This window comes from Cnephaeus nilssonii (assembly GCF_951640355.1).
Source record: "Cnephaeus nilssonii genome assembly, chromosome: 13".
Classification (NCBI taxonomy): Eukaryota; Metazoa; Chordata; class Mammalia; order Chiroptera; family Vespertilionidae; genus Cnephaeus; species Cnephaeus nilssonii.
The window spans coordinates 67,269,164-67,294,219 of NC_137084.1; the positions used below are offsets into that span (position 1 = coordinate 67,269,164).

At 39.4% G+C, this 25,056-nt stretch overlaps 2 protein-coding genes across 3 annotated transcripts in view; one reads left to right on the forward strand and one right to left on the reverse strand.

Moving 5' to 3' along the window:
- On the forward strand, window positions 1-24,376 carry BIRC2 (baculoviral IAP repeat containing 2). Of its 2 annotated transcripts, XM_079788730.1 has the most exons (10): window positions 1-230; window positions 1,429-1,554; window positions 2,813-3,564; window positions 3,660-3,759; window positions 8,876-8,954; window positions 9,785-9,833; window positions 18,760-19,002; window positions 22,645-22,899; window positions 23,180-23,221; window positions 23,329-24,376. In XM_079788730.1, the coding sequence occupies exons 3-10, from the start codon at window positions 2,814-2,816 to the stop codon at window positions 23,520-23,522; spliced, it is 1,713 nt and encodes a 570-aa protein (XP_079644856.1). In that variant the 5' UTR covers window positions 1-230; window positions 1,429-1,554; window position 2,813; the 3' UTR covers window positions 23,523-24,376. The 2 variants fall into 2 exon arrangements, with proteins under 2 accessions (XP_079644856.1, XP_079644855.1); XM_079788729.1 differs by having other exon boundaries at window positions 2-230; window positions 1,429-3,564; window positions 23,329-24,375.
- MMP20 (matrix metallopeptidase 20) overlaps window positions 3,772-25,056 on the reverse strand; it is a 208,031-nt gene continuing 186,746 nt past the window's right edge. Inside the window, exon 3 of the transcript XR_013814415.1 lies at window positions 3,772-5,480. The gene's annotated coding sequence lies outside the window, so the exon portion shown is untranslated. The remainder of the gene's footprint in view (window positions 5,481-25,056) is intronic.

The following is a 25,056-nucleotide window of genomic DNA, read 5'->3' on the forward strand; positions in this document are numbered from 1 at the left end:
CCCTCCGACCGCAGACTCCCCGGCGCCCGGCGCCCGGCGCCCGGCGGTGACGCAACCCCGCCGGGCGCGCTGACGTCACCGTGCGTCGGCGTGGGCCCGGCCTGGGCGGGGGTGGGCTTCGGGGGAGCCTACCGGAGCCGGTAGGGCTGCACGTCGCGTGGGCGCCGCTGCTGCGGGTGTGGAGGCCGAAGGGCGGCCGCGCCGTCTCCGTGGGCGCCGCCGGCACCGAGGTGAGTGCGCCCGTCGCGGGGACCGCGCGAGGCGGGTTGGGGCGCGGGGCCCACGTCCCCGAGCCGCGGCGGCCCGAGGGCAGACAGCCTGGCGGCGGGGCGTCCCGGGCGCTCCCTGCTCTCGCCCAGGCTCTCATTTAATTCGGAAGCTCGGACTCCCAAGACCTGCAGTCGAAAATAATGTGTAAAAATGGACCTGGTTGCCTGCCTGCTCTGGGCGCCGCCCACTTTTCCGGCCCTTAGACTTTGAGCAAGAAAAGACGTTTTCTCCCAGAGCGTTTGCAGGGTTTTAAACTTAACCTTTTAAATTTGTTGGAACCAAGACATTTGTTGGCGGCGAGACGGTACACTTCGCGTCGTCTCCGCTGCGCCCCGCCGCTTTGCTGGTCTTCTGTGTGCTGTGAGAACAGCCCCGGGAAATGGATGGGTAAATCCCATAGTTGCTCTTTTTTCTCCTCTCCCAGTCTATCCCCCGACCCAGCTGCAGTTTGCATGAAAGCGGTCAGGATTCACACACAGTACGGTGCTGGTGGATGAAAGTTTATAGTTTAACGGTGGGCTGTCCAGTCCCGCTGTAACGGAAGCATTCGTGCAAGTGGTCCGGGTCCCGAGGCCAGGGCTTCCCAGGCCGTTGTGCCGCGTTCTGGTTTCCAGGTGCTGCCTGTTGCCGTTGCGTTAGGATTGGGAGGGAATTGGTGGAGTGTAGAGGTTTGTATTCGTGAATTCCTGGTGCATTTCACTCTTACCTGGTCGGTTTGCCTAGTCCTGGAGAGACTCGGCATTAAAAACACACACGTTACTGTCTTAATTACTGCTCCTCTGTTGCTGGTGGGTGTCTCTCTTTGGCCACTGCCTCCTTTTGCCAGGGAAATTCTTAAACTATTAAAAGTTGTCACCAAAAAAAAGGGAGGAGACCAAGGACAAAATATTTTGATCTAAGTAAATGTCCATCTGTCTTTAAAGTTGTATGTTTAAAAATAGAGATCTGTACTTAGTGCTAAGGGGCCTATCTGTATTGCATTTATTTTCATTAAAGCTTTCCCAGTTAGAAAGTTTTTGTGACAAATTGCTGGAATTAACATGTATTTTCTAAAGTGTAAATCATTTTTAGACTTTATTGAGTAAATTGAATGCTAGTGTATAAATGCTCTTTACTATGAAAATAGTTTTCTAAAATAGCTTTTTTTTTTCTTTCCAGATTTACAGCTTTGAAGAGACTACTTTTTCCCCCTCATTTTTTTCTGCTGCAGTAATAAATCCCATTATGGAGACCCAGAAACTTTATAAAGGGATATAGCTTGAACTCTGTGGAGTGTAATTTTGTGTATGAATTATATTTTTTAAATATGAAGGGTTTTCAGAAATAATAGTAAAGTTAATTACTGGTACATTATGTAATACAGTATTTTATTAGGCATTTATTATAATACTACAAAGGACAAGCTGTTACCTTGATAAATGTATTTATCTGTAATTACAAAATGAATGATATAGGTGCATGATCCTTAAATGAAAGACAGGTTAATTTTTAAATGCAGAGTAGAAAGTTTCTGCTGTGGAAATTTTATGGTTAACTAGTAAAGTTTATAGAGAAAATACCTTCAATTGATCAAGCATAATAATAAGGTGGTATGCAGAGTTAGGAAGAAAAACAACATAATGATGCTGCAGGAAATGGAAACATATAGACAATAATTAACAAAGGAAAAATTAGTTTGTGAGCTTTAAGCAAAATTAATTTCATTTGACATCATATACAGTATAACAGGAGTAAGTTCAACAAAGCTTGTGGGTATTGATGTCCCCCAAAACTATCTGAAACTAATATAATCCACTTAAGTAAATACTATGATAATAAGTTGTGTGAATTAGCCTTTAGATAATGTGACCATATGAAGACTTTAATTCTTGTTTACTAGACTAAAATAAGATTTTTTTATTTTTGGAAATTATATTAACGTGCTTGTAGAGAAAGAAGCCTGCATAAAGTTTTTTCTTTTTATAGCATAATCAGTAATTGGCCTGATAACCAGACTTTGTAGTTACAACCAAAAGCAAACTTAGGTATTCTGTAGTTGTTTAGAACTTTGGGAATATAAACCTCCTTTAAAAGTCAATTAGTTTTAAATATTTTCAGAAGTGTATCAACTTCTTTCAGGTCATTATATTAGTATTACACTAAATAATGACTTAATAGCATCTGAGTTACCTAGAAGAGTTAATATAATCCCAAAGAGTACTACAGAGTATCTTGGTAATATAGAGGGATATTCATCCTACCCAAGTGTAAACGTAGGTGTAAATCCACTAAACTAGGTGTAGTGAATTTTAAGTAGGCGCCTATCATTTGATTCTTTTTTTATAGTAAAAATCTAATTTAGTGTGAAGAGATGAGAAATTTCATGTGAAAGTTTTTGCCCATCAAAAAGTAAAATCACTCATGCACAAAACTACCTCCCAACGACTTGTCCCAAGTCACTCATATCAAAAAGGATTATAATGGAAGATAGTACGGTCTTGTCAAATTGGACAATTGACAACAAACACAAAATGAAATATGACTTTTCATGTGAACTCTACAGAATGTCTACGTATTCGACTTTCCCCGCTGGTGTTCCTGTCTCAGAGAGGAGTCTTGCTCGCGCTGGTTTTTATTACACTGGTGTGAATGACAAGGTCAAATGCTTCTGTTGTGGCCTGATGCTGGATAACTGGAAACAAGGAGACAAACCTATTGAAAAACATAAACAGCTCTATCCTAGCTGTAGCTTTATTCAGAATCTGGTTTCTGTTACTGGTTTGGAATCCACCTTTAAGAATACTTCTCCAATGAGAAACAGTTTTACACATTCATTATCTCCTACTTTGGAACAACGTGGATCATTCAGTGGTTCTTATCCCAACCTTTCATCAAACCCTATTCATTCTAGAGCAGTTGAAGACTTCTCCCCGTTGAGGACTAACCCGTACAGTTATGCAATGAGCACTGAACAAGCCAGATTGCTTACTTACCACCTGTGGCCATTAACTTTTTTGTCACCATCAGAATTGGCAAGAGCTGGTTTTTATTACATAGGACCTGGAGATAGGGTAGCCTGCTTTGCTTGTGGTGGGAAACTAAGTAACTGGGAACCAAAGGATGATGCTATGTCAGAACACCGAAGACATTTCCCCAACTGCCCATTTTTGGAGAATTCTCTAGACACACTGAGGTTTAGCATTTCAAATTTGAGCATGCAGACACATGCAGCCCGGCTGAGAACATTTATGTACTGGCCTTCTAATGTTCCAGTTCAACCTGAGCAGCTTGCAAGTGCTGGTTTCTATTATGTGGGTAAGAAACTTACATAGCTCTACATTTTATCTAGTTCATTTTAATTGACATATGAGAACATGTGTGTGTTTAATTTTAGTCTTTTGTTTCCTTAGGTCGAAACGACGATGTCAAATGCTTTTGTTGTGATGGTGGCTTAAGGTGTTGGGAATCTGGAGATGACCCATGGGTAGAACATGCCAAGTGGTTTCCAAGGTAATTGTTTTTAAAGGTATTTCTACGCAAAACTGCTTAAAGAAGTAGGAATCCTGGCATGGTTAAATTTACATCTCAATATAACAAAGCTTCTCTTATGCTATTGGGGAAGGAGCCTTTTAAAACTTCCAATTTGAACTTTAATTATTTTGATTGAAATGTTGTAGAATGTTCTGTGCATTTTTCTTTTGTAAGTCATGTATTCACGGTATAGTTCAACTTGACTCATTTACAGTTATGGCGGCCATACATTTCATTTCTTTATTTCCTATTTTGCTCTAAAGGAGACTTAAGGATTAAAGATATATAAAATAGAACAATAAGAACATAAGTTAGAAAAAGGTAAGAAGGGGAAAGGAAAACTAGTGACATAAAATGGATTTATGAATAAAATATTTCATAATAAGAGTGCATATAATAAAATCTGATTGTTAAGTCTGATTATAATTGTAAATAACTTTTTTCTGCACAATTTCATCTTGTGATATGTGACATATCTCCTTTGGTCACTGTCTCTAGCAGTATTTCCTATTTTTAGAAAGAATTTAGAGGCATTGTTGTTAGTGGAAATAGAATTAGAAATTTATTCTGTTTGTATTATTGAGTAACCATGTGAACTTGAACAAATTGTGTGATGCCTTTGAGCTTCTCTCCTCTTCTGTAAAATGAGGGAGTTGGACTAAATGATTTTTTTTAAAAAATTGTGCGTAAAATATACATAACATAAAATTTATCATTTTAACCATTTTTAAGTATACCTTTCTGTAGCATTAAGAACAATCACATTGTTTCTCAATCATTACCACCATCATTTTCAGAACTTTTTCATCTTCTTAAACTGAAAGTTTACTCATTACACTAACTCAGCATTTACCTGGCCCCTAGCCTCTGGCAACCACCATTCTACTTTTCTGTCTCTATGAATTTGACTACTGTAGGTACCTCTTATAAATGGAATTGTATACTGTAGATAATGTTTTGACCTGTGAGTGCCTTTCACAATATGAGGAATCTTTGGAAACTCTTCAGGAAATTAAAAAGTCCTTTTGTCACTTTTATGTAAAGATAAAAAAAAAATTGGAGAAATATTTTAGTATGGCCCAATACATTGTTAAAAGTTGTGTTTAAAATTTTATCTTTAACTAGAGGCCCGGTGCATGACATTCATGCACCCGGGGGTTGGGGGGGGGGTGTCCTTCAGCCTGGCCTATGCCCTTTCACAGTCCGGGACCCTGATGGGGATGTCCGACTGCCGGCTTAGGCCTGTTCCCCTAAGCTGGCAGTCGGACATCCCCCTTAGGGTCCTTAGCCGGGGAGATGGGAGAGGCTCCTGCCATCGCCGCTGTGCTCGCCAGCCGTGAGCCTGGCTTCTGGCCAAGTAGCACTCCCCCTGTGGGAGTGCACTGACCACCAGGGGGCAGCTCCTGCATTGAGCGTCTGCCCCCCTGGTGGTCAGTGCACACCATAGCGACCAGTTGTTCCGCCTTTCAGTCGATTTGCATATTAGGGTTTTATTATATAGGACTAGAGACCCGGTGCACGAAATTCATGCACAGAGGGGGGTGTGTGTCCCTCAGCCCAGCCTGTACCCTCTCCAAATTGGGATCCCTCTCACAATCCAGGACTGCTGGCTCCCAATTGCTCGCATGCCTGCCTTCCTGATTGCCCCTAACCGCTTCTGCCTGCCAGCCTGATTACCCCCTACCCACTCTGCTGCCAGTCTGATTGCTCCCCTGCCAGCCTGTTTGCCCCCAACTTCCCTCCTCTGCCGGCCCGGTCACCCCTAACTGCCCTCCCCTGCAGGCCGGGTGCCTCCCAACTGCCCTCCCCTGCTGGCCATCTTGTGGTGGCCATCTTGTGTTCACATGGGGGCAGGATCTTTGACCACATGGGAGAAGCCATATTGTGTGTTGCAGTGATGGTCAATCTGCATATTACTCTTTTATTAGATAGGATAGAGGCCTGGTGCATGGGTGGGGGCCAGCTGCTTTGCCCTGAAGGGTGTCCCAGATCAGGGTGGGGGTTCCCTTGGGGCGTGGGGCGGCCTGAGCAAGGGGCCTGTGGTGGTTTGCAGGCCGGCCACGCCCCCTGGCGACCCAAGCGGAGGCCCTGGTATCTGGAATTTATTTACCTTCTACAATTGAAACTTTGTAGCCTGGAGCGGAGCCAAGCCTCCTGCATGCTCCACAGCCGGCAGCCATTTCTGTTTGAGTTAATTCACCTTCTATAATTGAAACTTTGTAGCCTTAAGCAGAGGCCTGGCCCCGGCCAGGATATGCGAAAAGCTTTGCTTTCTCTGTTGCCGCGGGCAACCCTGGCCTGGTCTCTTCAGCTCCGTGGCTGCCGCCATTCTGTTTGAATTTGTTTACCTTCTATAATTGAAATTTTGTAGCTTGAGTGTAGGCTTAGGCCTGGCAAGGGCATGCGGAAAGCTTGGCTTCCTCTGTTGCCTGGGAAACCTTGCTCTCTGTGGCTGTAGCCATCTTGGTTGGGTTTATTTGCATACTCGCCCTGATTGGCTGGTGGGCATGGCTTGGGCATAGCGAAGGTGCGGTCAATTTGCATATTACCCTTTTATTAGGTAGGATACTATAATATGTCAAGATAATTTTGACTTTCCCTCTAAAAAGTGACATATATTTTATTTAAATACCGTGTTTTCCGGCGTATAAGACAACTTTTTAACCCAGGAAAATCTTCTCAAAAGTCGGGGGGTCTTATACGCCGGAAAATACGGTATTTACAATTTAGAATTAAAGTGAGTTATTGCCAAATGATGGGTGGGTTACCGTATTTTCCGGCATATAAGACCCCCAACTTTTGGGAAGATTTTCCTGGGTTAAAAAGTCATCTTATACGCCAGAAAATACTGTAATTTATGTAGGAAAAAGCATGTTTTGTCAGAAATTTAAATAATTATGTTCAACTCTATGGGATTGTGTACATATAACTTGAAATTTGACTATACTGTGTGAAAAAGACATGAACAGCTTTCTAATTCCAGTGTTTGAATTGCTACATTTTATTCTTTATAAAACAAAACAAAACAAAGTCTTGGTTTATTTCTGTAACTTGTGTTTTGCTTTAAATAGTTAAATAACGGAAAGATCTTAGCGATGCTTTTTTGTAAACACTTCTGAAAACAGCAAATTTCTATTGTGGGTAATCTTCAATCTTAGTAAATGAAAAACCAAAATAAATAATTGTTATCACTATATTTTAACACAGTTTACTTACTTATCAAATATTTGGGTGCTTAATGGATACTCTTCAGATGCTGGGGATATAACAGTGAATAAGACACCCGAAAATTGTCCTCATCAAGTTCATTGGAGAAGTGGAAAATATGGGGCAGAGTTTATTATACTTCCTATCTTTATTTTTTTTAATTTATTTTTTTGGTTAATCCTCACCTGAGGATATTTTCCCATTGATTTTTAGAGCGAGTGGAAGGGAGAGGGAGAGACAGAGAGAAACATCGATATGAGATACATTGATTGGTTGTCTCCCACATGTGCCCCAACCAGGGCCGGGCATCAAACTTGCAACCAAGGTACGTGCCCTTGACCGAAATCGAATGCGGGACCCTTCAGGCTAATGCTCTATCCACTGAGCCAAACCAGCTAGGGCTATACTTCCTATCTTTAATCGTTATGAATATAAATTAATCAGTCCCAGGATGAAAATAATTTAAAACTATATAAAGATCAAAACACAGTAACAACTAAGTCTGTTATTTGGTTGATAAACTTCCTTGAGTCCTGAGCATGCATATGATCTTTACTCATTCTACCCAGAATTGAAGGACATTCGAGTTGTTTCTAGTTTGGAGCAATAATGAATGAGGCCACTCTAAACATTAATAAAACATTTGTGGACACATGTTTTCATTTTTCTTGGGTAAACATGTCCAAGTGTATTGATGAGTTGTATGGCAAGTTTTGTTTTAACTTTATAAGAAACTGCTAAATTGTTAAATGTTAAATTTCCACTGGCATGGTATGAGACCTCCAGGTGTTTTACATACTTTACATACTTTATGTTAGCCATTCTAATAGATATGTACATAGTGACATTTCACTGTCATTTTAATTAGCGTTTCCTATTGATTAATGGTGACGAGCTTCTTACTTGATTATTTACCATCTATACATCTTCTTTGGTGAAGTGTTTGTTCAAATCTTTTGCCCATTTTTAAGTTTTCTTTTTTTAAATTAAGTTTTGCTAGTTCATAATATACTCTGGATACAATGCTTTATTAGATGTGCTTTGCAAACTTTCAGTCCATGGATTTTCATTTTCTTAACAGTGATGAACAGACATTTTTAATTTTGATGATGTCAGTTTATCAATTTTCTCTTTTGTGGATATGCTGTTGGTTTCTTATCTACGAATTCGGTACCTAACATGAGGACAAAAAGATTTTCTCTTACGTTTTCTTCTGTTTTACATTTTACATTTACATATATGATTTATTTTATTTTTGTATATAGTATGGGAATAGGTTGAAGTTTATTGCTCTTTGCATATGGATATCTAGTTGTCTAGCACTATTTGTTGAAAAACAAAAGGAATGAAATGGAAACAGATGTTATGTGAACTTCCTGGAACACCTTTGAGAAATCTTAGTAATTTGAAAATTGAGTACTTGGAAAACACTGTCACATTATATATGAAAATATTTGGTTCAGTATTTTTTTGGAGGGTGGATATGTGCTTTAAATGAATGGAAGAGTGGACACTAGAGAAAGATTAGCTGTTATTATATTATGAAAGATCACATTTTAGGAATTCTGTATTACAGTTTCTGAAACTATGTTAAACTGCCAAATTGTCTAGAACAGCATTTTTCAAGCCTCAGTTTGTGTTCCTTTGTAGATCTGTACCCTTTTATTGTTGTTTAAAGGATCTAAATAGAAAATATCAGAATGCATCAGCACATAGTAAGGTTCTAATATTTGAGAATTTTGTTTCTGTTAGGTATGTATGTATGCTACATTGTGATGTAAAGTGTTTCTACTATGGGGTACAAAAAGTATGAAAGCCTCTTTTCTAGAATGATCAGGTTATATATTTGATCTAAAACAATTAAAAAAATGTTGTCTCTATGTTTTAGGTGTGAGTTCTTAATACTCATGAAAGGACAGGGGTTCGTTGATGAGATTCAAGCCAGATATCCTCATCTTCTTGAACAGGTAAATACATTTTTATAATTGACAACATTGAATTCTCCTAAATAATAATTGCAAAAATAATTTTAGAAGTAATTGTTACCTTTGTTTTTCAGGTATAGTTACAGGTTTTCTATTCATATTAATACCTTTAATTTTTATTTTTTTAACTACCTTGTTAAGGGGTTATAAAGAAGGTTGTCTTTTGTTTTTAGTTTTTTGGAAATCACTCAACATACTACTGTACAATTTGTAGTAAGTTGGAGGAGGATCCTCAATGTCTCCTCCATCTTTTCCAGAAAAGAAAATATAATTGTCTGGAGTTTGGAAACTCTGAGAGTGGTCCATTTTAAATATGACTTTCTAAAAGGAATGATAAATCATTAATACTTTTTCTTATTTTCCTGAAACTAGAGAAATACTTGACTTCTAATTTGGAAGTAGGTGAAGTTTAAGGACATTTTTATGATGATTAAGGTAAAACAAAGCAAAGTGAAGAATTATTTTTTAATATGTTACTGATATTAGAGAGAGAGGAAGGGGGAGAGAGGGAGATAGAAACATCAATGTAAAGTGAAACATTTGTTAGTTGCCCCCACATGCACCCCGACTGGGGATTGAACCTGTGACCTGGGGACGCACCCTAATTGGGAATTGAACCAGCGATCTTTTGGTGCATAGGACAGTGCTCCAACCAACTGAGCCACACTGGCCACGGCAAGCAAAGTATTATGTAAATTTTCCAGTTTTCAAAGAGTATGTACATTATTTACAGAAAACTTATCTTAATGTTGCTTTGTGCAGGCTGTTTGAAATTTTTTATTTTACCTATTAATTTTTCTTATGTTTCATAGCTGTTGTCAACTTCAGACACTCCTGGAGATGAAAATGCTGATCCACCCAGTATGTATGAAAATACTTTAAATATGGAATGGGAATTTTTATAAGAATGTTGGGAACGAAAGTATGTAAACAAAGGATTTTTGGTGTCATAGAAAAAAAAGGCTGGAAGTTAATTATAAATAATGAGTGTACTAAGATTCAAGACATTGTCAGGATTTTTAGAAGTATACTAATCTTTCTTAAAGTACTGACATTCCAAGTGGGGAGATAAGACACATGTAAAAGAAAAACAACCATAACAAATAGCTAAAGGAATACCAAGGAAATGTGCAAATAATAAGCCCTCCAAGGAGGAAAAGTTGTTTGCTATAAGCCAGCATATTTGAAAAGACCTAGTTCATATCTGATTTAGAAATTGGGCTAGATGTTAGGTTTGTCGTTTTCTTTTTCTTTTTTTAATACGTTTTTATTGATTTCAGAGAGAGGAAGGGAGAGGGAGAGAGGTATAGAAACATCAATGATGAGAGAGAATTATTGATCAGCTGCCTCCTGCCCCTCTTCCCTCCCCCACTGTGGACTGAGTCCACAACCCGGACATGTGCCCTGACCAGGAATCGAATCTCTACCTCCTGATTCATGAGTCGACTCTCAACCACTGAGCCACACAGGCTGGGCTAGATGTTAGGTATTGTCAGGAGAGCTTTCATGATAAATGAAAGGGGTTGAATTTTCCCAAATACTTTTTCTGACTCTATTGAGGGGATCATGTTTTTTATTTATTTTGTTAAAGTGGTTTATCATGTTTATTGATTTGTATATGTTGAACCATCCTTGAATCCTTATATAAAAAGATATAAGATTCTTTTAATGCATTGTTTAATTGCTTGCTAGTATTTTGTTGAGAACATTTGCATCTGTATTCATCAAGGATATTGGCCTGTAGTTTTCTTTCATTTAGTGTCCTTATCTGGCTTTAGTATCAGGGTAATGCTAGCCTCATAAATGAATTTGGGGTTTTCCCTCTTTAACTTTTTGGAAGAGTTTAAGAAGGATTGGCATTAATCTTTTTTAAATCTTTGGTAGAATTCACCAGTGAAATCATCTGCTCTCAGTCTTTCTTTGTTGGGAGGTTTTTGATTACTGCTTCAGTCATTTTAGTTGTTCTTGGTCTGCTCACATTTTCTATTTCTTTTTGATTCATTGTTAGTAAGATGTATGTTTCTAGGAATGGATCCATTTCATCCAGACTATTGAGTTTGTTAGTGTTAGTTGTTCGTAGTAGTCTCTTAGGATCCTTTGGGTTTCTGGTGTTGCTCTTGTGATGTCTTCTCTTCTGTTTATAATTTAAGCCTTCTCTTTTTGTCTGTATGAGCTTAGCTGTGGTTTTTCCATTTTGTTTATCTTTCCAAAAAACCAACTTTAGTTTCTTTTTTTCTATTTTCATTATAGTCTCTATATCATTTTTTTTCTGTTCTAATCTTTGTTATTTCCTTCTTTCTGAAAAGTAGGGCTTAGTTTATTTTACTAATTTCATGATGTTTCAAGTTGGGTTGTTTATTTGAGACTTTAAAAAAATATATTTTTATTGATTTCAGAGAGGAAGGGAGAGGGAGAAAGAGCCCAAACATCAATTACAAGAGATAATCACTAATCAGCTGCCTCCAGTACACCTGAGCCCGCAACCTGAGCATGTACCCTGACTGGGAATTGTACCATGACCTCCTGGTTCACAGGTCGATGCTCAACCACTAAGCCACGCCAGCTGGGCTTGAGACCTTTTTTAATGCAGGCATTTATTGCTATAAACTTCCCTCTTAGAACTGTTTTTGCTGCATCCTCTAAGTTTTGGGTATGTTGTGTTTTTGGTTGTTTCAAGATATTTTCTAATTTCCCTGATCCATTGGTTGTTCAGGAGTGTGTTGTTTAATTTCCTTGTATTTGTGAATTTTTCCATTTTCTTCCTGTTAATGATTTCTAGTTTTATACCATTGTGTTTAGAAAAGATACTTGATATGATTTTAATATTCTTAAATTTGTTAAGGCTTGTTTTGTGGCCTGACATATGATCTATCATGGAAAATGTTTCATGTGAGTTTGAGAATAATGTTTTTGGTGCTATTGGATAGAGTGCTCTGTGTATTTCTGTTAGGGCCACTTGGTATATAGTGTTACTCAGGTTCACTATTTTTTTGTTAATTTTGTGTCTGGATGACCTATCCAGTGTTGAAAGTGGGGTATTGAAGCCCCCTGCTATTGTTATTTCTCTCTTTAGTTCTGTTAATATTTGCTTTAAATATATATGTACGCCAATGTTGGTACACATATATTTACAATTGTTATAGCTTCTTGATGAATTGACCCCTCTATAATGACTTTCTTTGTCTTGTTACTGATTTTGACTGCAAGTCTTATTTTATTTGATGTAAGTATAGCTACTCCTCATCTTTTTTAGTTACCATTTGCATGAATATCTCTTTATGTACCATCACTCTCAGCCTGTTTCTTTAAAGGTGAAGTGAGTCTCTGATAGGTAGTATATTGTTGGATCCTGGTTTTTTAAAGCTATTCAACTATTGTGTATCTTGATCAGAGAATTGTCCGTTTACATTTAAAGTAATTAATATTAGTAGTATATTTTTATTGATTTCAGAGAGGAAAGGAGTGGAAGAGAGAGAGAGAAACATCAGTGATGAAAGAGAATCATTGATTGGCTGCCTCCTGCACGCCCCCTACTAGGGATTGAGGCCACATCCTGGGCATGTGCCCTGACCAAGAATCGAACTGGGATCTCCTGGTTCATATAGGTTGACCCCTGAGCCAAACCGGCCATGCTAACGTAATTATTGATAGTTAAAGGACTTACGGTTATAATTTTTAACTGTTTTTTTTTTTTTTCAAGTTCCTTAGTTCATTGCTATCTTCCTTTTTGATTAATTTTTCTTTATGTTTACCATGAGGCTTACATGAAACATAAGACTGTTTTGAGCGGCTAACAATTTACTTTCAACCATATACAAAAACTACACTTTTACTTCTCACCCCACATTTTACACTATTGATGCTATATTTTTACATCTTTTTATATTAACACATTAGCAAATCATTGTAGCCATAGATATGATTGTTTTTTAACTTTTATACTAGAGATAAAAGTGAATTATACACAATTGTTACAGTTCAGGGTGTTCTGATTTTGACTATATGTTTATCTTTACCAGTTAAGTGTTTTACTTCTATATGTCTTAGGCTGTTACTTAGTGTCCCTTCATTTTAACTTGAAGAAATCCTTTTAGCAGTTCTTTTAAGGCAGGTCTAATGTTGTTGAACTACCTCAACTTTTGTTTGTCTGAATGTCTTTACCTCTTCATTTCTGAAGGACTGTTTTGTGTGGTTGACGGTTTTTATCTTTAAGCACTTTGATATATCACGTCACTCTTTGGCCTGCATGATTTCAGCAGAAAAATCTGCTGATATCCTTATGGGATTCCTTCTATGTGAGAAATTGTTTTTCTCTTGCTTCTTTAAAAGAATAAGTTTGTCTTTGACCTTTAATATTTTGAATATGTGCCTTGGAGTAATCTTTGGGTTGATCTTGCTTAGAGTTTTTTAAGCTTACTGTTCTTGGATATCCATAACTCTCCCAAGATTTGATAAGTTTTCAGCTGTTCATTCTTTTTTTAAAAAATTTAGTATATTTTTTTATTCTTTGTTGTTTAAAGTATTACTTATGTCTCCTTTTCCCCCCATCGACCTCTCCCCGGCCACTCCCACACCCTCCAGGACATACCCCCACTGCCCCAGTGTCTATGTCCATTGGTTATGCTTATATGCATGCATACAAGTCCTTTGGTTGATCTATTACTCCCCCGCCACCCTCCCCTACCTTCCCTGTGAAGTTTGACGGTCTGTTCGATGCTTCTCTGTCTCTGGATCTATTTTTGTTCATCAGTTTATGTTGTTCTTTATATTCCACAAATGAGTAAGATCATGTGATATTTATCTTTCTCCAACTGGCTTATTTCACTTAGCATGCTGTTATGAATAGTAGGAGTTCCTTCTTTTTTACAGCAGCATAGCATTCCATTGTGTAGATGTACCACAGTTTTCTAATCCACTCATCTGCTGATGGGTACTTAGGCTGTTTCCAAATCTTAGCTATTGTAAATTGTGCTGCTATGAACATAGGGGTGCATATATCCTTTCTGATTGCTGTTTCTGATTTCTTGGGATATATTCCTAGAAGTGGGATTACTAGATCAAATGGGAGTTCCCTTTTTAATTTTTTTGGGAAACTCCATACTGTTTTCCATAGTGGCTGCATCAGTCTGCATTCCCACCAGCAGTGCATGAGGGTTCCTTTTTCTCCACATCCTCGACAGCACTTAGTATTTCTTTAAGTACGTTTTTTTCCTCCTTTCTCTTCTTCTGCGACACCCATGATGTGAATGTTCATGTGTTTGATAGTGTCCCATAATTCACATAGTCCTTCTTTAGTCTTTTTAATCTCTCTTTTTTTGTTTTGTTTTTTGTTCCTATAACTGGCTAATTTCAAATGATCTGCCTTCCAGTTCTCTGATTCTTCTGCATGATCAAGTCTGTTGTTGAATCTCTCTGTTGAATTTTTCAGTTCCGTCTTATTCTTCAGCTGTAGGATTTCTTTTTGGTTCTTTTTTATGGTTTCTCTTTCTTTATTAAACTAATTTTTGTTCATGTGTTGTTTTCCTCATTTCATTTAGTTGTCTGTCTTTGTTCTCTTGAATTTCTTTAATTGATTATTTTAAATTAATTGTCAGGCAAGTCATAATTGTCAGATGAACCATAGCTTTCCATTTCTTAGAGTTGATTAGTGGAACTTTATTAGTTTCCTTTGGTGGTGTGATACTTGCCTGATTAGGATGATATACATATAACTTTTCCTTGGTGTCTGTGCACTTGAAGGAGCAAACAACTCTTTATAGACTGCTCTTGGCAGGTAAAGACTTTCTTCTCTAGGGTCCCCTGGCTGATGGGATTGCCTCTGGATTGCGATCATGCTTGGTTGGAGCTGTTATGAGGCTGTTGCTGGGTCTGTGGTGCTATCCATGGTTGGTGGACTTGTTGCTACAGGCTAAGGCTGGTGTAGATCTTATCTGGTCCCTTGGTGGATAGGACTGACTTTAGTACATTGTTCAGTTGGGCTGTAGATAGTGGGCCTGTTACCAGATGTACAGTTGAATGTGGCTCCCTTCAGGTCCTTGCAGGGAGGAAGGGGCTCTTGTCTGGTGACTGGATTTGTCTCTTGATGGACAGGACTGGCTCTGGAACATAGCTGAGAGGGGCTGGAAGTGAGCCCCAGAGCTGTTATCAGGTTCAAAGAAGATAGAGGTCTGTAGACCTGGTTCTGGAAGCGCAGATGGACATGTCTCCTACCAGGTCTCTTTTTGGATTAGACTGCTCTCTAATGTAGGTAGAGAGTTGGGAGTTGTTTCAGGGTCTCCTGGAATGCAGACATGAGTGTCTCCCACCAGGTCCCTGCGCTAGCAGTACTGCTGTGGACTGTGGCTGAGAGAGACTGGAGCTGAGTGTCAGGCCCTTTGAGTATCTCCAGCTGCTCAGTTGGGAATGTAGCTTGCTGGGTCCCTGTGGCAGCAGGAATATTTGTGGACTGCAGCTGGGATGGGTTGGAACCTAGTTGCAAGGCCCTTTCAGAATCTATAGTTTGACAGGCTTACCTGCAGGTTCCTGGACCATGGCTGGATCTGGTTCATAGGCAGCTTCAGTGTCCACAGCTGAGACCAAAGCATAGGTGGGCGTGGCTCCTCTCCATTTTCTTGGTGTATGGTGGGGACAGGATCAAGTTAAGTTGGATTGTAGCCAAGTCCTGAGCAGTATGAAAATGTTTTTGGGTCTGTGGATGGGATAGTGGTCAGTGAGTCAGCTGTCTCGGGCCAAGCTTGTTTTCTCAAAACAGTTCTCCTTGATCTTAGACTATTAGAAGATTTCATAATCTGGCTCTGGAACATAGCTGAGAGGGGCTGGAACAGGATCTCAGAGCTCCCACATCTAGTTCATAGATGGATTCCTGTTGTTGATGGGGTAGGGGTGGGGTGGGGGAATATGAGTGAGAGACATCTTATTTGGCAGTCTTGCTAACATCACTGTCCTTCATCTTCCTTAAGACATTGACTCTTGACTTCCCAGACACCACATTCTTGGTTTTTCCCTGGTTGATCATGGACAATCTCCTGTGATGACTACTCCTTTTTCAAACCTTCAAATGATGGAATACCTCTCAAAACTCAGGCTATTTTGTCCAACTACATATTTAAATCTCTACTTAGCTATAACATTTGCTCCCTTCTTTCATCCTGTGAATTTGCTCCTATTCTGGTTGTCTCCATCTCAGTTAACGGCACCCATTTACTAAGGTCAAAAGTTGACTCAGAAAACTGCCCTGACTGGTATGGCTCAATTGGTTAGAGTGTCGTCCCATGTACCGAAGGGTCTTGGGTTTGATTCCTGCTCAGGGCACATACCCAGGTTTCAGGTTCGATTCCTAATCAGGATGTGTATGGGAGGCACCTGATCGATGTTTCTCACATTGATGTTTCCCTCCTTTCTCTCCCTCCCTCCCTTCTTCTCCCTTCCTTTCTCTCTCTGCAATCAATGCAAAACGAATCGTGGGGTGAAGATTTAAAAAAAGTTAACTTAGGCTTTATTCCTGATTCTTCTCTTTACCTTATATGTTTAATTAGAAGTCCTTTCATCTCTACCTTTATAATATGTCCCTAATCTTACCACTTTTCTCCATTTCCATCCCTATCAACCTAATCCAGACTGCCATCATCTTCTTTTATAATATCCAAACAGATCTCCCTGATTCCATTTTACCTCATTTAAGTTTATCACCAAACTGCCAGAATTATCTTTTGGGGGAACAAAATAATCAGGTTTTATCACTCCTCTGCTTAAAACCCTCCTAGAATATTCTGGCAAACATAGAAGAAAATATAAACTTCTCACAAGGCTCTATAATCTGGGCATCCTCCTCCTTCTTGACTTTCACCACCTTCTTTCTGTTTCTTGAATATACCTTGTATCAAGCTTTACTCTTGACTTAAGGTTTTATACTTGCTTTTCTCTTTGCCTGGAAGACTTCTTCAGATATTCCCATAGCTTACTCCTTTTTATCACTAAAGTATTTGTTCTGGTGTTACCTCTTCAGAGAGGGCTTCCACATATGTTTGAGCAAGGGAGCACAGCATACATGGTAGCCATTGTATATTTATATCTATACTAAAGGCCCGGTACATGAAATTCATATGCGGGTATGGTCCCTAGGCCTGGCAATCTTCCCCAGCTGCCTGCAGTAACCCTGCCCCTCCCCCCCGCCACCCACCCCCAGGTTCCCGATCACATGTGATCGGGGTGCTGGGGGAAAGTACTGAGAGATTAGCTGTTCCCGCCTGCTCGCCGGCTCCACCCCTTGGCGATCGGAGCCTGCAGGCCATGGAAAGGGACCTAAAGGTGGTCAGTGTGCCTCATAATGACTGGTCCAGTGGTTGTTCTGCCATTAAGGTCAATTTGCATATTACCCTTTTATTATATAGGATATATAAAAGGCTAAACAAATGACCAGCCAACTGGCCGGTAGGTATGACGCGCACTGACCACCAGGGGGCAGATGCTTAATGCAGGAGCTGCCGAGCTACAGCAACTTTGCAGAGTGCCCTCTTCCACTCCAGGAGCCCTCAGGGGATGTCAGACTGCTGGTTTTGCCCCGATCCCCCCAGGCCAGGCCGAGGGACCCCCCTGCTCACTCCACAGATGCCCTTCGAGCCCCAACGCTGCCCCAAGTGCGGCTGGCCAAGAATGTTGGCTCCAGGGTGTGTCTGGCCTGTCTTGCCCAGTCCTGCCCTGCCGGCCACCTTCTAATTTCCTTTCAATGTGCACGAATTCGTGCACCAGGCCTCTAGTGTGTATTATAACAGTTTTCCAGCAGATGGCAGTAAAGCATCTTGAAGAATTAATGTTTTCGTAATTTTCTTTTTTTTTTAAGATTTAAAAAAAATAATATTTTTATTGATTTCAGAGAGCAAGGGAGAGGAAGAGAGAGGTAGAAACATCAATGATGAGAGGGAATCATTGATTGGCTGCCTCCTGCATGTTGGACCGGGCCCGCAACCCAGGCATGTGCCCTTGACCGGAATTGAAGCTGGGACCCTTCCGTCCCCAAACCAATGCTCTATCCACTGAGCCAAACCGGCGAGGGCTGTAATTTTCATAATGTGTCATGTTGGCTAGCATTGATCCTGTTATCAGAAAATGCTTCCCTGATTACCTTATTTGAAGTGTCCTCCTGCCTCCTAGTTTGTTTTAATCACCTTACATTGCTTTTTCTTCAGAGCATCTGTCACTTCTGAAATCATATGACTGTTTACTTCTTTTATCATACTTACTTATGTCTTTAGACATATTTTGGGTGAACCAGCATTCCATTTTACTATACTTCCTGTCTTCACTTGTTATTCTTTCTGCTTCATCTATTCATATCTTTAGATTCTGTTTCTTTAAATCAGAGCTCTAATGCCACTTTTCCATGAAGTCTTTGTTGATTTCCCCAACTTCCCTGGCTGAAGTGAGATAATTTCTCACTTCTAAATTTGTGTAGCATATTGGTTTCTAAATATGACTGTACATCAGAATCACTTGGGGAATTTTAAAAACATACAGATTTGTAAGCCCCATCCCTATTTTCTCTTTAAGTAGGTCTGGAATGTAGCCTGGGAAGTGGAAGTGGTATTTCTTAAAAAGTACAGCATATCATATACACTCATTTGATCCTGATCAAGTTAAACCTTTGTTGGAGTTATAGGTAATGAGTGCGTCTAGTTCATCTCTCTTACCAGGATATAAGTAATGTGAGAGTAAAGTTTGTGTCATAGACGTTTTCCTACATACTTTTATATTTGTGGAATTTAACATTGGTACATGTCATTTCAAATAGTTGTTCATTTTGGACCTGGAGAAAGTTCTTCAGAAGATGCGGTCATGATGGATACACCAGTGGTGAAAGCTGCCTTGGAAATGGGCTTCAGTAGAAGCTTGGTAAAACAGACAGTTCAGAGTAAAATCCTAACAACTGGAGAGAATTACAAAACAGTTAATGATATTGTGTCAGCACTTCTTAATGCTGAAGATGAAAACAGACAAGAAGAAAAAGAAAGACAAACGGAAGAAATGGCATCAGGTATTTGGGAATGCTAGAAAACTGCATTATTTCCCAGTGGGGCTCACAGGATTGTCTCACATGTCACGGGAAAGTTAGTATCCTCATCTATCCACTACCTGCTGGTAGCAGCCTCCAGTCATTTCCAAACTGCACATCCCCTTCTCCACTGGGGACTGTGGACTACTCTACTTAACAACTATCGACTATACCTTTTTTCTATGTTTATTTTCCAGTAAGATTCCTTGATATATGCTAATCAGAGGATTTTAGCTTAACCCTTCTTCAGTTCTATTTATTTGTTATAACAAGTTTAAGTTGTTCTGAAAAAGCAAATTTTTAAAGTTGAATGCAGGTCTTATTTCTCTCTCTTCTTTTAAGTTCCTTCAAATCATAGTCGTAATATGATATTTGACGCTGTAATCCTGTAAGCGATACTTATACAACAAATAGAACTGATGATAAAATCCTAGGGCTTGGTGAGAAGCCCCTGTCCAACCCAAAGATAGGGAACTGATTTTGGTATTCATCAGATTATGTTAAGTCTCAGACTCCCAAAACAAGTCTTGAGTAATCATTTCTTCAACAAATATTTCTTGAACATGAACACCTATAGGAGTCATGGTGCTCATTCTCAAGGAGTTTATAGACTAGCTGTGGAAACTAGGATGCAAAAAATAGGGTTAAAGAGCTAGCAGAGGTAAAGGTTGCATATATAGTATCACTTGGGGTATTTGGATTGGAAGACCCTTTTTCTGTTTATTTCTAAAGAAAGGAAAATAGAATTCACTTTTCATACTTATTTCTCATTAAACTTATAAATGAAAAGATGTATTATTTTTTTTTAAGGCTGAAAATAGGCAGTTAAATATGGTGATTGGAACACTAGAAGAAGGAACTTCTTGAAAAATACCTCAGGAATTCATGCTCATATTCCATAAATTTAGAAAATTTAACTGGATTTTATTTGATTTGAGGTTAAAGGAGAAAACATTTAGACAAAAAGATTAGACTTGGTTCATATGCAGTTTTTAAAAAATTGATATAGACATTTATAAAATAACTAGAGGCCCGGTGCATGAAAATTCATGCACTGAAGGGGGTTCCCTCAGCCTGGCCTGCCCCCTCTCACAGTCCAGGAGCCCTCAGGGGTGGGAGGCGACCCGGCGATCAGGGGAAGGCGACGCCCCCATCATACCTCTGCTGCTGCCACTGTCGGTAGCACAAGCCTCGGCCGGCCCTGGTTACCTGTGCCTCGGGTGGCCCTGGGCGGCTGGGCAGCTGCCATCCGAGGCTTGCCTGTGCCTTGGGCTGGCCCTGGGGGGCTGAGGGGACTGAGGGACTCTGGAGGCAGGACTCTGGAGGGACTCCTGGGGGAGGGCCTGGCTGTGCTGCACACCTGTTGCCCCGGCGGGGCTAAGGGGACTGGGTGCCACTATCTTTGAGGGTGTGGCAGTCAGTTAGCATATTCCCTCCTTATTGGCTATGGGCGTCGCCATCTTTGTGAGGGTATGATGGTCAATTAGCATATTTCCTCTTTATTAGATAGGATGTTGGTAGCTAACTATGTACCAGATATTATGCTGAATATTGTATGTATATTATCTCATTTAATTCTCACACCCTGTTGAGGGAGGTACAGTTATATTTTACAGATAAGGAAACCAACGAATCTGGAGGTTAGGGCACATAGCTAGTAAGTGGCTAGGCCAGCACTGGGATCTATATCTGTCCTGACTTTACAGCTCAGACTCTTGAACAATGCAGTACAATAGTCCCTGCCTTATCTGCAGGCTATATGTTTGAAGACCCCCAGTGTGGATGCCTGAAACTGCAGATAGTGCTGAACCATATATACTATGTTTCTTTCCTATACATAAAGTCTAATTTTTAAATTAGGCACATAAGAGATTAAGAGCATTAACTAATAATATAATAAAACAATTATAACAATCCTACCTAATAAAATAGTAATATGCAAATTGACTGCACCTTCACTATGCCCAAGCCACGCCCACCAGCCAATCAGGGCGAGTGTGCAAATTATCCAACAAAGATGGCGATTAATTTGCATACACGGAGGGAGGGAGGAGTGAAGACTGAAGACAACTTAGAAAGAAGAGGGAGGAAAAGCGGAAAGCAAGGTGGCTGCCAGAGGGAAAGCCTGGGCGGGGCGGAGTGTGGCGGAGCGGGGTGGGGCGGGCTGCAGTGGCGCGAGGGTGCAGGCGCGGTGGCCGCAACGGCCGCAGCAGCCGCTTGCAGGATTCTTCCTGCAAATGGGCTACTAGTATACTATAATAAAAGTTATGTGAATGACTTTGGGGCCATTTTAAAGTAAAATAATGGTTACTTGAAAGCACTACAATACCATGACAGTCAACCTGGTAACCTCGTGGCTGACATGTGGGTAGAGAATACAGTGTGGATATACTGGACAAAGGGATTTTTCACCTCCCAGCTGGGACAAAGTGAGATTTATCACACTACTCAGAATGGTGCACAATTTAAAGCTTAAAAATTTTTTATTTTTGGAATTTTCCATTCACTATTTTTGGACCATGGTTGACTGTGGGTAACTGAAACAGTGGCAAATGAGACCACAGATAAAGGAGGTCTACAGTACTGCTTCATAAGCATGGAGTTGAAAAGAATACTAGGAGACCGTGGTCTGCAGCTGATTGTTTCTGTAACCTTGGACAGGTTCTCATTTTTTTCTGAGTCTTCCTATTTTAAAATGAGAAGCAATCATACCTACATTGTTTAATTGACAGAATCTTTGTATCAAATAAGACAGTTTATATAAAAGTGCTTGTAAAAGTGATATATATTTTTTGAATTAGTGTTTTCGTTTTCAAAATACCAGAAGTGGAATTACTGGGTCAAATGCAATATCTTTAATTTTTTGAGGACTCTCCATACTGTTTTCCATGGACTCTACACCAATCTGCAGTCCCACCAATAGGACAGAAGGGTTCCCTTTTCTTCACATCCTCGCCAGCATGTGTTCTTTGTTGACTTTTTGGAATGTCCATCCTATTGGTGTGAGGTGGTATCTCGTTGTGGTTTTGACTTGCATTTCCCTGATGATTAGTGATGTTTCGGGCCATCTGTATGTCTTCTCTGGAGAAATGTCTTTTTATGTTCTCTGTCCATATTTAGTGGGGTAATCACATTTTAAGGTATAAAACTGTCAGATCACTATGTTGTACACCTAAAACTAATATAACAAATATAAGATTATATACCAACTATTCTTAAAATTTAAAAACTTAAAAAAGTAAAGTGATATAATACAAGTAGAAGTTAGCGTGTATTATTAATTCCATGTGGGAAAGAACAGAAGTGGGAAATTTTTACTATCCTCTAACATTCTCTGCTTGCTTTCAACAGAATAAAAGAAAAGCAGGCTTCTAAACATATAAATGTATTGACTTAAGAAAGGGACACAAACAAAGACTCTGTGTACACTATATAATGTGCCTTAGCAAAATCTTCTGGGAGTTTTTCAAGGGAGAGACATTAATGTGCAAACAAGTAAATTTGCCCTTCTTTTTCAAGTTCCTATTTATTTAGTGCCTAAATTGCTTATAGGGTTGGTATAGGTTTAGTTGGAGCAGTATAAAATCTAATGGATTTTTTTTCTTTCTTTTTTCTAAAATGAAGATGATTTGTCATTAATTCGGAAGAATAGAATGGCTCTCTTTCAACAGTTGACTTGTGTGCTTCCCATCCTGGATAATCTTCTAAAGGCCAATATAATTAATAAACAAGAACATGATATAATTAAACAAAAAACACAGATACCTTTACAAGCAAGAGAACTGATTGATACTGTTTTAGTTAAAGGAAATGCTGCAGCCAACATCTTCAAAAACTGTCTAAAAGAAATTGACTCTACATTATATAAGAACTTATTTGGTGAGTTTTTTGGTAAAATTGTTTTAGAAATCCTTGGGATTATGTTCATCTTTGTATTTGACAAAAAAGTAAACAAATCCAATTAGCAAACTATGCTCCATAATTTAACATGTTCTAAAAAACTGGTCTTTTATTGCCCAAGTAGTAGGGCTAAATCTTTTCTGATAATATATATTTAAAATCTATGTTATTCAATAGATAGTAGGTAAAACAGATAGGTAGTAGGTTAAGCAGTGCTGTATTTGGTAATGATGTTTTTTTGTATATTTTCTTTACTTAGTGGAAAAGAATATGAAGTATATTCCAACAGAAGATGTTTCAGGTAAAACAAAACGAAGACTTAAGACCAACATGAATTATTACTCATTTATTTAATGGGAACTAAAATAGAAATTCAATTTCGCTAAAGTTTTTTGTTTTTGTTACTAGGTCTGTCTCTGGAAGAACAATTGCGGAGGTTGCAAGAAGAAAGAACTTGTAAAGTGTGCATGGACAAAGAAGTTTCTATTGTATTCATTCCTTGTGGTCATCTAGTAGTATGCCAGGAATGTGCCCCTTCCCTAAGAAAATGCCCTATTTGCAGGGGTATAATTAAGGGAACTGTTCGCACATTTCTCTCATAAAAGAAATATGGGCTATATGTTAGCCTGTATGTAAAATTCTTCAAATAATTGTTGAACATTTGAAGCCATCTGAAGTAGAAAAGGAGTTACTGGTTCTTTCATTAGTAACATATGTGTTCTACCCTGCTTTGGTACCAGTAATGTGGTTTCCAAAAAAATAAATATTGTATATCATATTTAATTTAATCTCTCTTATATCAAGGGGAAGATTTATGCTTGGTGGACTTTATTAGTGTATAAGTGTGCATATAGGAGAAATTAAGGAGTAAGTAGTCTCAGTGATATTATGTATCATTTCAGGAGTGACTGAATTTGGTATTTCTGAAAGCTTTGAGCACTACATGAGAGTGTAGTTTAAAAGAACTGGAAACCAGGAACTCTGGAGTTTATCCAAGTTATGATGCCAAATTCTCTTTGGTGTTTTTAATTTGTGTTGTTAAATATATTTCTTTTACTGGCAAATAAGCTTTTTCCTAATATGTGAAAAACATCCTAATAAAGTTCTTTGAAAAGATTACATGATCAAAAATTTTTTCTCTTGACTTAAAAAATAATTTTTATATGTCTTCAAAGTGTTATAAGGATTAAATGGGATAATATATCTTAAACATTGTTCCTGTCATATTGTAAGCACTCATATGCTAACTTAGCATTTAGATAAATTAGATAAAAGGTTGAACTCACGAAAGAAATTACTAAGAAAAATTTAGCCCTAACTGGTTTGGCTCAGTGCCGTGGTCGGCAAACTGTGGCTCGTGAGCCACATGCGGCTCTTTGGCCCCTTGAGTGTGGCTCTTCCACAAAATACCACGGCCTGGGCGAGTCTATTTTGAAGAAGTGGCGTTAGAAGAAGTCTAAGTTTAAAAAATTTGGCTCTCAAAAGAAATTTCAATCCTTGTACTGTTGATATTTGGCTCTTTTGACTAATGAGTTTGCCGGGCACTTGCTCAGTGGATAGAGCTTTGGCCTGCGGACTGAAGGGTCCCGGGTTCGATTCCAGTTAAGGGCATGTACCCTGGTTGCGGGCACATCCCCAGTAGGGGGTGTGCAGGAGGCAGCTGTTCGATGTTTCTCTCTCATTGATGTTTCTGGCTGTCTATCCCTCTCCCTTCCTCTCTGTAAAAAATCAATAAAATATATTTTAAAAAATTTAAATAATTTAAAATTTCTTTAGATAAAGTTATTCGTCTAGTTGTTTTGTATAATCTATCTCTATAAAAGCCTAGCAACTGTTACAGCGGAACGACCAGAACAACTGGTTGCTATGACGCGCACTGACCACTAGGGGACAGATGCTCAACACAGGAGCTGCTGCCCCCTGGTGGTCAGTGCACTCGCACAGCAGGAGCACCGCTCAACCAGAAGCTGGGCTCACAGCTGGCAGGAACCTCTCCGCCTCCATGGCAGTGCTGAGTGGCGAGCCAAGAGGTAAGGAGTGAGCAGGCGGGCAGTAAGGAGCTGCGAGCCAAGCGGTAAGGAGTGAGCAGGCGGGTGGTTAGGAGCAAGGGGTCCCGGATTGCAAGAGGGCACAGGC

Coding starts and splice junctions, on each gene's coding strand:
- BIRC2 (XM_079788729.1), top strand. CDS start 2,730: ATGGAAGATAGTACGGTCTTGTCAAATTGGACAATTGACAACAAACAC. Junction 3,760..8,875: donor CATGCCAAGTGGTTTCCAAG/GTAATTGTTTTT, acceptor TCTATGTTTTAG/GTGTGAGTTCTTAATACTCA. Junction 19,003..22,644: donor AACGGAAGAAATGGCATCAG/GTATTTGGGAAT, acceptor TCTAAAATGAAG/ATGATTTGTCATTAATTCGG.